This window comes from Pteropus vampyrus, unplaced genomic scaffold, assembly GCF_000151845.1.
Source record: "Pteropus vampyrus isolate Shadow unplaced genomic scaffold, Pvam_2.0 Scaffold56, whole genome shotgun sequence".
Lineage (NCBI taxonomy): Eukaryota > Metazoa > Chordata > Mammalia > Chiroptera > Pteropodidae > Pteropus > Pteropus vampyrus.
Genome location: NW_011888837.1, coordinates 892942 through 907121, shown reverse-complemented (window position 1 = coordinate 907121; position 14180 = coordinate 892942). Strand labels below are relative to the sequence as shown.

The following is a 14180-nucleotide window of genomic DNA, read 5'->3' as shown; positions in this document are numbered from 1 at the left end:
GCCTATGGAAAGACTTTTTTTTTATTTTATTTTTTTTAATTTAGGAACCTTTCTTTGAAGCACAACACATGTTCTCCCCCTAGAGTGCCTATACATTGCCAGGTCACAAGTGTTATTTCCATTTTGCCCTGCATTTATGCATCTGATATATTTTTTCGATTTGTCTGATTTCAAACATCTTTGGTTCAGATTGGTTCTTAAAGTCTAAGAATTTAGAAACTATAATTCTCACTCAAGAACTGGATTGATTTTTGCTAACCATGATATTTTTTTAGATAACAATCTCTCTTGCAGCCTTTAACAAATGAAAAAAAAAAAAAAGTCAGTGCAACAAACCACCCAGAAAATGATTCCTTCCGTTTACTCCTGTCTTTACAGATTGGCTCCACTTTCCCGCGGTACAATAATCCAAGATCTCTCATCATATATCAAATGTCTGTTTCGGCTCACCTGTGCTGTCAAATATGAAAAAGTCACACAGAAAAGTATTCCTATATTATCTTCTAACTATCAATGTGGATATGCATTTGTAATTTATCCCATTTACAAAGTGATAGATTTGCAAATCTAATTCCAGGGCCTGGAACAGCATCTGGCACATCGTAGAAGCCTACACACTACTGATAAATAAATGATTAATTCTGTCCACCCAGAATCCTCACATTAGTCATTCTTCCTTCTCCATCTGCACCTTACATACCTCAGATGCATGAAAGCATGGGGCTTCTTTGTAAAATCTAATAAGGCCTCTGAAGAAGAATCAGATACAAATACATTAGCTAGATATATGCCTCATCTGACAACTAATATTTTCTTTCAATATATACACTATAGCCTTCTCATTGTCTATAAAGACACAGATGCCACAGACAAGACTTTTGTCTACAGATAATCAGAGAAATTACACAGGTATGAAGTTACACTGGTCACTTTCTGGGAAGCCACAAGCCACATCTTCTTCCCCACAATCCCAACGTGGGCACCCCACAGACCCCTTGGAAAAGTGCAGTCATCTAAACAAGTCCAGTGGTCACCTGGCTATGGAATTTTCCTAGGAATAACAAGCAGAGCCCCTGTACCCGTTTTTGAGGGTGTGCTCAATGAACAACCCATCTGGGCTATCGTTTAGCACACCTAGATCTGAAGGAAGGGTAATAAGGCAGTTTATAGCAGGCTCTTGTTAGAAAATAAAATCAATTACTACTCTTTGGAAGGTGGTGATGTGTGCCCAAGGTGTTCAATATGATGACGTAACATTTACTTACACAACACTATACGACACTATTTGGCAAAGGATGCCAAAGCTGCCCTGCACCACGAGGTTCAGGTACAACCTGCGGGTGGTTGTACAAACAATACTCAGCACCAACGTGACCCGACTTGGTGACCAAGCCATAAGGTTCTTTCTGGCTTCTGCCCCATATAACTTTTCTCTACATACAGTTAAAGAAATTTGACTTCCATCTACAAAATCAGCCCTAATCCAGGAACTAGACTATTTTCCTTCCTGTATAATGTCTGAGATCAAAGAGTTCTAGAATCTGGTGTCCAGACTTGCAGTCTGATAGAACCAAGGATGAGTGGAGAGGGTGAAACTCCATTCAAAATATTAATCCTATGTTCGTAAGTGAAAGAAATGAATGCAAATCTGTATACATACAATATGATCCCAATTTTAATTTTAAAAAAATAACAATGAAAAGTATAAGAGAGAAGATTAAGAAACAAAATTGGATGGAAATACATCTGCAATAAACCTTACTAGTTTTATAACATAAAGAGAGAATAAATGTTCTAGAATATTCAACTCTGCTTACACTAAAAGTCAGCTGCATTGATGAAGATTCATGGATAGGTAGGAAAAAACTGATAAAAGGATAGGAACTTAAAACAACATACTTACCCACCAACTGTGGGAGAGAAGAAGCCTCCCTGTCAAGCATGATGGATCCTTTCTCCATACATGTCCTCAGCTCAAATAAGCTGTGAAGGGATAATGTGGCCACGTGGGGCTTGCTCCATCTTTCCCCACCCTGTTCCACTTTTTCTTCAAACTTAATCCACCTAGGAATATGAGATTAGTGAATAGCAATTAAAAAGTGTTCTAACCTCCTTAGAAATAGCAACATCAACCCCTCTGTCTCCACTCCCACTAGTAATTACAAAATGTCTCCTTTCATGGAAACTTAAAAGCTTATTATATCTTTAATTGTGTTACTTTTATAAACACACCAGAGTCACTAGAGTGCTCCTTTCCTTAATGTTAGAAAGAAAGAAAATAAACCAAAAGGAACCAAAGCATTCTTGGTTTTATATCTATTTACATGTAATCACAAAATCCTTAAGAATGATTATTTAAAAGTTTTAAATAAGGTAGAAAAAAACATACATTACAAAATTCTCCATCTAGTTAGAGCCTACAATGTGTAAAAATAGCCACCATTGTGAGAATTCTGTCGTGACTTTACAAGGCAAGTTTATATAAGGTAAAATATCAATGATAAATGAATATTTATCTTAAATATTTGAAAGAGATGGTATGTGAAGTGGTCAGATGCATATAATATTTCCCTTTAATGCCTACAGAGGGCCAACATGTATCTCTATGTCTTATTTTAATATATATATTTTTCAGTTGACCCATATTCCCCCCTTAAAGTCTGGATCCACATGTATTTAAAAATATGCAAGCTCAATGAACACATCTATTCTGATAATAACAGATCTCCTATTAACCTCAGCAATGGAACAAACAATCCACTTTCATAGCTTCTCTTTTCTAAGACTCCTAGACATTTTGATAGCTTAGCAATATTTATCAATTTTTAAAAGTTTAATAGAAGTAGGAGTAAAATACATTTGACAGTTTTTATGTCCCACATATTACACATTTAGAATCTTCTGACACTGGTTTAAAAAAAAGAAAAAAGAAAAACAGGAAAGCATCATTATTTTGCTATTCATCATGACCCAAAGAAAAACACTTTTTTCTCTCACTTCAAACCTTCTGAAAGATATTGAAAAAGATAAAGATAGGGGTTTAAAAAAAATTGTTTTTCTCCATTCTTCACCCAAAGGTTTAATGATTGAAAAATGTTTTCCTAGAAAAGCTAAATGCTCACCTAGCCCACTAAAGATGAGAACAAAGGGCAGGGATCAGAGTAAGTTCTACATAAGGTATTATTTATAGACTGTTCACCACCCCCAGAGGAGGGAAGAAAAAAATACATTAGCAGAACCAGAAGTGAAAATAGATCAAGAGATCAGCCATAGTGTCAAAGAAAATTTAGACTTTAAATCAAGCCCAACATTCATGTGATTCAGAAATATTTTAGCCATATTCAAAGAGTCTCCATCTATGATCTCTCTCAAGAAGCCTCTTCCAACCAGGAAACTCCCACGTGTCAATGCAACTTTATTCCCAACCTCAACCCCAATCCTAAAACCCTCCTCCTTTCTCCTATATCCCCCAAAATGTAGGCAGTGGAGATTTATACATGTTTTCCTCTCAAGTTAAAAAAAGACAACATCACCACCAAAGTTTTAAAACTTTAGAACTGCATCTTGCTTATTTCTACAAAGTGGTTGCAAAACATTCCAAGAAAGAATGAAAGACCCTTAATATTCATCTGTGTGTGTGTCATGTGTGTGTGCGTGTGTTGTGTGTGTGTGTATAAATTAATAATTCTCCATTTGGAGGTATTAGAACCACAGAAATAGAAGTGGGAGAAAAATGACAGTTTTATATCACACTCTTATAGAATTGTATGGATATCTCAAAACAATAAAAGGAAATTGGAGTTATTTTGAGAGTAACCATTTTATGGAGTATATTATATTGATTAACTTCAGGTATATTATCGTTTCATGCTTGCTCACAGAATCCCTAACCATGTTTGTTGGTAATTGGTATTTGAATCATATTTACATTTCATATTTTAATTTATTGCTTGAGACTCTAGAAGACAGAAGATTCTATACTATGTGAAACTAAGACAGGGTTACATATAATTATGTCACCTATAAAGAGTGTAGGGACTCCTTGTTTTTATTCCTGAGAGTATTCTTATTAGTCGAAGGACAGACTCTTTGGTAATAAAATTTAAGTCCAAGATGAATGACAAGAACCAGCTGGAAACTCAGCAAAGGGTAGTGTGTTACACAGCCTTCACTTCTTGCTTGTCTTTACTAAATGAATCCCTCTTTCTATCAGTTGCCATAAATCTGTATTGCCAAATCCATTTCTTAAAAGAAAACTAAGCCTCACTTACAAACAGTATGTGACAGTGGCTCTTTTCTGCCATTATTCTCAACTGTCCAAACAATATGTTTAATAATTTTTTTTTTACTACTGCATTCTTTTCTTTTTTTAGTTTCAAGTATACAGTACATTGTTTAGATATTTATATAGTTTATGGAACGATCCCCCTGACTGCTCTTTTTCTCCTCTGGCTCTGCACATAGCCATTACATTACTGCTGACTGCATTCCCTATGCCATGCTCCCCATCCCTGTGACCAACTACCCTGTGACCAGCTATTTAAAAGGAGCAAAACCACTGCATTCTCGTGTGATAGATCTTTTATTTCATTCCTCTCCATAGTTTATATTTCAGGCAACTGGACTTCTATATGACTTTGAACAAACAAATTTTAAAAGTACATTTAGAACTCGTAAATCTTAACTAGCTTAGATTTATAGAATAGCATTACTCACTCTCATGGAACACACCAGCTCTTTAGGTCAAGATTTAACAATAAAGAAATTAAAACGTAGTTTCAAAACTAGCCAGTTCCTTAGAATTCACATCCCTAAGGGATAAGTATTATCTCATAGTTCAGTTTAGTATCTCTTTTAATCTGAGTTCAGCAAATATTCAATGTTGTAATGATGTCACATCACAGCACAGATAACATAGCATAAGAGATACTCTGAAATAATGACTTCAATTCCTCTAAAATGTATTGCTCTAATTGTTTAAGGAACTCATTATACTTCAAACATATTCTTTCAGGCATAAAGTAATGATTTGCCCATTTAAACAGATTATTTGCAGATAGTTTCATTCCAGAAACTATACATGCTATGTCTATCCTCCTCACATATCAAGGACAAATTTGAAAAAAAAAAAACAAACTGAAAGCTATGCAACTCAAATCAGAATCCATTAAAGAAAAGGCTAAGACCAAGGTACCAAAGTTCAGCCTATCTGAGTGACAGTGAATTTGTAAAGGTGCTTCAGAACCATGTAATTACATGGAAAAAAAAAAAACAACAGACATTCTTACTGTAAAATGTACTAAAAGCCACTCTCTACTCTTCATAATAACTATGAATAACCATATATTTGCAATAAGTTTCCTACTTTTCCTTCTGCTTGGTACTTGACATGTTACAGGAAAATTAATTTCACAAGTTGGCTTTTTAAATGCTTGCAATTACAAAACTGTTGTAACCTTGGAAGAAGAGTTTATTAGGTGAAGTTTATTTATTCCAAGGTCTTAGAAGAATAATGATAAAATACACTGCAGTTTAACACACTTTGAGTGACTGCCAACCAAACAGTATTTCAACTAGTTTGTTGAAGAAATAGAAGACCCACTGGGAATCACTGAATTTTGCAATTTTCCAATCATATGATTAAATATAATTAAGAAAAGACAAGACCTCTAACTTAAAAACACGCCAATTTTACTGTGGAAAATAGATATTACCTTTGCCCTAGATTATAATTCAACTTCATAAAACTATTAAAATGATAATAAAATTTCTTGTTAATTAATAAGTACCTCATCATACATAAAAAAGAAGCCAGTGCTAGTGTATATCTGGATAAATGATGTTTTTCAGGAGAAGTCCTAAATTTCTAGATCAACTGTGAAAGTTCTTGCTAAAATTACATGTATGTTTTTATCAAAGTTATATAAAGTTATATGTATGTTGTAACTATATATAATTACATAAATGATTAAATTCCTTTTCCTTTAGCTTTTTTCTTACAGAAAAAATAAGCTTGGTCTGAAATGAAACTTTCCAAAGTAATCCAGTAGAGAAAAGATAGAGAAGTCAATGTAGATTGGGAAGAGAGCGGTCCCTTTCCAAACCCCCAGGGTAAGTGCACATGTCTGTGTTTGATGGCCCAGCCCTGAAGCCAGGTTCTCCAGAGGTATGTCTGGTCAGTCTGCAGAGCAGAAAGACAAATGGATGTTCCTTTGTGCAGTCCAACTAGAAGCGAAACATCAATACCCTTTTCTTTTATTGGCTTGCTGTGTTTACTGAAACTTATGATGACTTTCCTTGTCGGGCAGTAAAATTTGAATCACTTTGGGGGAGTGGTCTTTAACATATAGACTTATAACAGTTTACCACTTCCAACATTGCCCATCTGAACAGTCGCTGAAGGGAAAGTGAAAGCCAATAATCATTTTTCTAGAGACATCACTGACTGAAAGAAAGAGTTCAGGCATAGCGAGGGATAATAGTAGACCTTCTTGCAGGCTTTGGGCCATCACCAAAGCTAGACCATGACATATTCTTTTACCATTTTGCTTCATGTATCCATTAAGTAATGCCTAGCCACCTAGAAATTCTTATTGAGGAATACAGGCTTCTTCCCTAATGCCAACTATTCCATTTTAATTACTTCTACATTACTGAATGTCAGTGTTCTAATGACCTAACAGTAAGAAATATTCTTTAAAACAGAGTGTTCTCTGCATTTCACTGACCATATGCACTTCTCAGGTCTGATCATTCCATTCATTGCACTGTCTTCAACTCATGCTCTATGTTGGAAGAGGGAGTGAAAATTCAAAGTTCTAACTTTTAGGAAAGGGAAGAACAGAGAAAAGAAGTGAAAAGAGGGTGATGCGCTGGCTGTACTTCAAAATTCACATAAATAAAGGCTTCCTTTGTTCATACTTTTCATGACTACTGTGCTTTTCAAGACTTAAATGGGGATATTTTTCCTACTACTGAAACCATTCTCCTTATTTTTTGAGATAAAGAGTTAACCTGAACTTCCTGAAGTAGGACTGAACTGCAGTAATGCTGAGACTCGATGTAGGATATTCGTGAAATCAAATCATTAGTCAACTAAAAAATATAGAACATTAAAAGGGAGAGTTTAAAAGCAGTAGGGTTGTGTTCTATAGAGTTGTGAACTCAGTAAAAACTACATTAAGCTGGAAAAGTCTGGAGGGCTAGTTCTTTATGAAATAAAATAGTCTGTCAATTTGGGGTTTCATAAAAAAAGCAAAAAATTCTCAATTTTATAAGTTAGCCAGAAGAATATTGATGCTGCACTTTTCATATATAAAATGAATCCCTTCTAAGCACTACACTTTTTTAGTCTGGTAGGTTTGAGAGCTTTTTGTGGGGGTGAGGGGAACTCTATCACGTCTGAAAACTAGACATCATAAATGGCAGTCAGAAATTACTGCAAAAACTTTCTGAAGCAGAGTAGTTGCAGGAAGTAAAAATTATTGAAAATCTGAATCATTTCAGGAGGCACAATCACCTCCAAATCTCCCAAAGGGATTTAGGTGGAACAGTAAACTAAGAATCAAGGTTTTATTTCCCCATTCTTTCTATTAACACATATTTCTTTTTTTTTTTTTTTCTGAAAAGTTTTATGAGTTTATTTGAGCCAAACTAACAACATATTCCAGGGAGCAAGATCTCAAATGCTCCTCACACGTATTTTTTTATTGTAGACTGTGTCCCAGGTAGTTATAGGCACTAGGACTAGAATAGTGAGCAAAAAAATCCACAAAAATTCCTGCCCTCATGGAGCTTTGACTTTATTGGGAAGAGATAATAAGATACATAATGTGCTAAATGTTGATAAGAGCTAAGGACAAAAATTATAGAGGATGGGGGACAGGGAGTGTCAGGAGATGGTTTTCATTTTAGAAAAGTCAGCCATTGAGAAGGTCATATGTGAATAAAGACCTGAAGAAGGTGAGAAAATGAGCCATGAGGTACTGTGGGGATGTGGCAGGGAGAGCATTTCAGACAGAGGGAATAGCAAGTCCAAAGTCTACTCAGAAAGACTACTTAACTACATGACTTGCCCAAAGTTAAACAGCTGACACAATACCATGACTGGCCAGTGAGTCTCAAGCAGAGTGGACACAAGGGAGAGAAGTAAGAGATGAGGTCAGAGATCATGGTGGATAGTTCATGAGGAAGATAAGGGTAGGGCTTCAGGGAGGTAGAATAATTAAGAAGTATTTGCAATAATCTAGGTGAGAGATAATGGTGGTTTGGACCAGGGTTGTGGCAGTGTTGAATGTAAGGCATGATGAAATTCTGAATATATGAATATCTTTGAGGGCAAAATAGGTATGATTTGCCAGTAGATCAGGTAAGGGATGCAGAAAAGACAGAAGGGAAGGAAGATTCCAATGTCTCTGGCTTGAGCAACTAGAAAAATGGAATTGTGTACTGTGGTGGGGAGGGAACTCTAGGAGGAGCATTTCTGAGGTGGATAAATCAGAGACTCAGTTCTAGACATATTATTTTGAGATGATTATGAGCCATCAAATTATTTGTTTTCTATCAAATAAGGCAAGAAATTTAGGCTAAAGAACTAAATGCAGATGGCATCAGCATATTGATGAACTAGTTTGAAACATCAAACATAGGTCCTCTTTTGAGCTGTATCAATGATGTACTGGGTATCCTGGGTCTGTCATTCAGATGTCCATCAATCAGAAGGAGATAGATTATTATAGAATTCCAACTTTGGTGAAGTAATATTTCAAGAAAGTATTATATGTAGAATAGCTGTTTCTAAGGCAATCAGTTCTCAACTATTAAGCACCTATTATGTACCAAGCACAGCAGGGCACTGGTAATATAGTAGTCAAAGACAGACATGGTGGTCCTTGTCTTCAGAGGAATTAGTGTAATGAGGGAGACAAAATGAAAATAATAATATCATATATATGATTAATTAATTAATAGTAATTGTGGCAAGTTCTACTAGGAGAAGTTAGAATGTAGACTATTTGTAAGTGTGTTTCTTCCTGGGCAGCTTTCCCCCGACACAAGGCATAATCCCACCATTCTTCTCCAGCATTACAGTCTCTTAGGGTGCAATGACATCACCAAAATGATTCATATGTTCACAAGGAAATAAAGTCTTTAAGGATGGTGAAGTATTCAAGACTATATTACTCTTTAAGAGTCTTAAAGGAAAATACTATGTTCACCTCTTTTAACATTGAATTAAAACGTGAACTGTGATCTGTCTACTTTTCTGGGACCAGGGGTCATATAAAATAAAGTGTAATCTTTATTTGACTGAAAGAAAAACAGAATGCTACACCTAAATTCTACTCTATATAGATGCTTGCACAGAATTTTAAGATAAAAATAAGAATCAAAGTAAGTATCCTAGTCACCGCTGACTACACAAGTATACATAAAGGGATGGAATTTTAGAGCTATAAGATATGCATGATGTTAGAGAGGATGCAACCCAATATGATTGCATTTTATAGAATAGAAAACTCAGACTCAGAAAGACTACATAACTACATGACTTGCCCAAAGTTAAACAGCTAGTTAGCAGCAAAGCCAAGATGAGACCAAAATCTCCCAACGCTTAATTCAGGCTGTACCAGTACAATTCTCACTGTTTTGTTTTGTTTTTGTTTTTGTTTTCCTTTAGAAAGAAGAAAAAGAAAGAATGAAATTAAAATACTAGTAAAAGCTTTCACTTCAAATCCTACTTTTGGAGGATATTTTATGAACTAAAAGTGTGTTTTATGGAAAACTTTTAATATCCAGGTTATGGGTGCTGAGACAGGGAATAAGAGACAATAACTATATCACAAAAAGAGATCCTAAAAGAGCAAAGAATGAAAATATTCACTTTTATATTCCCAGTACCTAAAACAGTACTCGACATATACCATGCATTCAAAAATCACTGGTCCAATTTAATTGATTTGAATTAAATTACAGACTATATAAAGCATATCTTAACATTATCTTGTCTGTGAAAGTGAATTACATTGAATTCCATGCAATGATGACAATGAGAAGCCAATAACTACATCATATCAAAGTCTTTATATTATGTTATATGTCACAGAAGATTTAGTATAGAATATATAACATATATATATATGCGTATATATGTATATATAGAAAGAAAGGCTCTGTTAGTGTGAGATTAACAAAATCTTAGATATTTATGTAGTGATTAACAATTTATAAAGACTTTCCATATACACATACATGTATATATGTAATATAATTTGACATTATAATATTATATTTTCACATATTACATATTTTATGTAGCATACATATATATTATATGTAGTAGGCATTATTACTCACTCTATCGATGATGAAATCAAAGTTCTTAGAAACTGAGTGCTATGCAGCTAACAGGCAACAATCTGAAATTGAGCTCAGGTCTCTAAATTCCAAATTCAGGTGAACGTTCTACTTACTTTCACTCGATATTTAATTGATAACAGATTTTTACTTAAATAATAGCAAGTTTGGTGCACCAGTCATTGTCTTTGCAACTGCCCTCGTCACAGGGCATGAATAATAAATCAGACATGATCTCACAAGATACCGCGGCATGTGGAAACTGTGGAAACACATTTCTAGGCTATCTTGTTTGAATTGAGTTTATCTTCAACATATTTCGATATTAAACAGCATATGAATAGAGATTTACTACTAATTCCTTATAAAGGTTAAAATTACAACAACATAGATCAATGAAACTGTTCCAGTAGTGAAATAAAGGGTGTCTTATATCTCTGCCAATGTAAAAGAGAAGAAAAAGAAGTGTTTTACTCTTTAACCCAGCCAACATGATGCTCATCGATTTTCAAAGTGCTAAGGTTAGAGAAAGGTGCTCACTCACAGACTCGACCACCTTGCCCCACACCTGTTTCTCCACGTCAGACTGCACACAGTCAGCCATGCCTCACCTTGCTGTCTCCTTCCACTCCATCTCCTGCCCATCCACAGCCAGCAGCTCATCCAGTTCGGTGAAGAGCTGAGGGGGTGCTGGGCTGTCATCCTCCTCACCCAAGATGAATCGTATGCGCTCTGCGGCAGGAGAGACTGCAGAAGTGAAAATACTGCGATTAAACACTGGCTGCACAACCCTGAGGAAAGTGTTGCTCCGAGCTCTTCCTCTGTCCCCAAAGCTGTTGGGCTTCGCTTCCATGTTTTCAGTGGACATCATTTTTGCTGAACCTCCCTTCTCCCCAACTTAAAGACATAAAGAAGTCAAAGCCCTTCTCTCTTCCTTCAGTGAACCGTATCTCAGCTCTCCACCACTCTGGAAGGACAGCACTCCAGTTCTGTGTGGTGTAAGACAAAGAACCTTTAGCCCTCAGATGAGCTGAGATCCAACCATATGACTTTCTCTCTTTCCCCACTTATGATCCATCCAAAATTATTAGACAGAGACTAGCTCGAGCCAATCACTTTTTCAACAGCTAGGATGGGGCAAGAGAGCACCCTAATCCTGAGTTTCCTGTAGGCGCCTGCCTCCCAACCACCCTCTCTCTGTCCAATAGCTAATGCCCATGCCCTCACAGGCTCCCCACTGCCCATAACTGGCTAACTACAAAGTTGATCAAGAAATATTTAACAAGATGGGGCCTCTTCTTTACATAAGTACCCAGAAATGTTTAGTCGCACTTCAATGCACTTGAAAAACAAGCCCAAGTAAAATATTGTACACCTGAGGGAAAAAAATTGTTCAACACACTCAAGCACATAATTGAATGCCCTACTAGGTCCTTTTGACCCCATCTCCTGAAAATAATGTAATGAAAAATTAACTAGCATCTCCTCCAAATCGTAGGTTATTTTCCAAGTTTGTTTTTTGTTTTGTTTTGTTTTTAAACTGATAGTCATGTTACAAAACTAAGGCCCACAGATAGTCTTTATAATCCCCGGGTAAAACTAAGAAGTGTGTATACATGTGAATGAAGTCCAAGTATGCATATAAATATGTACTCGAACAACCTAAAAAATAAAATAAAATCTTTCCTTCTAAAATTATTAAAATAAAGGACAAGAGTAAAATTTCATAGATAAAAATATATTTACTGCAAATAAACGTATAAAAAATATTCAACCTAACTAGTAATCAAAACTAATTATTAAAAATAAGATACATGTTTTACCTTTTGAAATGGCAAAATTAGAAAGAATGATAATGTCCAATGTCAGCAAGAGTTTAGGAAATTTATGTCACTAGTGGCCTAAATGGAAATATTTGGAAGAGTATGGAAATGTTTTAAAAGTATATGTATCCCAATTGTACACTTGAAACTTTCTAGCTCACAGGATACATGTACTTTTATTTTAATTAATTGATTGATTGATTGATTGATTATTTTAATTAAAATAAAAGTACATGTATCCTGTGAGCCAGAAAGTCTATCACTAGACATTCATTTCAAATAAAAATGATTGTTATCTCAAAGACTTATCTACAGAAGTAACCATGCAGCACTGTTTTTAACTGCGAAAAACAGAAAAAGTCTAAATGCCCAAAAAGGAGGATTGGTTAAATAAACTATAGTATAGCTATCCAATAAAATACCATGTAGCCATAAAACATGAAATTTAGATTATTAGTTTTTTACACATATGCCATATAATATTAAATAAACAAATAAAATTGCAAAATCATATGCATAAAGTGATTCCACTTCAGTAAAGAGAAAACACACACATATATGTAAAGTAGTCTGGAACTGAGGGAGCCCCCACTTTGCATGGTTCCAATGTGCGTGAATTTCAGTTACCACAGTTTAGTTAAATAATACTAGTCCCCTATCAACATGGTACAAATTTTAGTTAGCATAGTATATTAACTGTGAGTAACTGCATAAAGTACAAACCTCACCATTAAATGTTTAGTCCACAATTACTATGTAAATAACATATATGCATCATGATCAGTGATCAATTGGAGTAAATCTTTCGAAGTCTGTCAGTGATTGGTTACTACACATTTGTTATCCAGTTCATGTACAGACAGCAAAGTGTGTAGTTGTGTTGCCTTACTATATCTCAATAGTAAACTCAGAGGACATGGATAACCAAAAGTGAGAGTTGCAGCCAAGAAAAATGAAAGTATGGTACAGAAACAAAAAGTGATGACACTGGAAGTAAAATCTGCAGTCAAATGTAAATAGAGTTATAGAAGACCTAGCTGATCATGGAAATGTAGACAATGCTGCCACTGGTCATTTGGAATACTCTTGCTAAATAGTGGAGGAACTTAGTGAAGGCGTACATATTAACACAAATAAGTAGTTATACCAAAATGATGACAATATCCCAGAAAATGATGCTAACAAAAAGAAAAAAAAAAACTTCACATTAAAGGAATTCTTGAAGACATTTCTTGACATAGAAAGCACAAAGCATAAAATGTTGGAAGCTGATCCAAACTTTAGGGAGGAGTATGACAGTTTGGGCATAGAGAAGATGCTCACTCCATTTTATTAGTGGTAAATTAAATAACAAGAAGGCACGTACTATTCAAACTACTTCTGATGAGATTTTACAAAGGAATCAATTTCTTTCACTCTAATATCTCTAATGTTTTAAATTACAGTATACTAAATAAATATTAGTTTTATTATTTTTTTCATTTCCCTTTGCCTTTATAGCCAACAGTAAGAAAGATTTTAATGATTTGGCAAAATTTTTTAAAGGTCAAAGAACAATAATAACTTTTCCTACTGATTAGTAGGATTGTTTTTGCATAACTTCATCTGGCACAATAATTTTTATGGTTCCATAAAAATTTTTATTATGCAAAGCAAGGACTGCCTGTATATACACATTTTAAGTGTTTATTTCTAGGGCTTCTATTTTCTTCCTTTTGTTTTTCTACTGGTTCTTAAGTATGCACAATTCATTCATATATTCATTCAGCAATATTTATTGAGTACTACCTATGCTCTAAATAGGCTTTGCTTCAGGCTCTGAAGATAAAGCAAAGAAGTTGACAAAAAGATCACTATTATCAAGTTTATATGCTAGAAGAGGAAACAAACATTAATTGATTAATTAATTAGTTAAGAGAAAAAAATAAATCAGTACATAAACCAACAAACAAAAATACCTGTGAATTGTGCCTGAAAACATTAAAATAAGGTAACTGAATA

The 14180-nt window shown here is 34.8% G+C and overlaps 1 protein-coding gene across 1 annotated transcript in view; it reads right to left on the bottom strand.

Moving 5' to 3' along the window:
• SLC4A4 (solute carrier family 4 member 4) overlaps positions 1-14180 on the bottom strand; it is a 273776-nt gene that overhangs the window by 171968 nt on the left and 87628 nt on the right. Inside the window, exons 4-5 of the mRNA XM_011360616.1 lie at positions 10968-11103; positions 1904-2064 (exon numbers count right to left, since the gene is read on the bottom strand). Coding sequence (XP_011358918.1) covers positions 1904-2064; positions 10968-11103 — 297 coding nt within the window. The remainder of the gene's footprint in view (positions 1-1903; positions 2065-10967; positions 11104-14180) is intronic.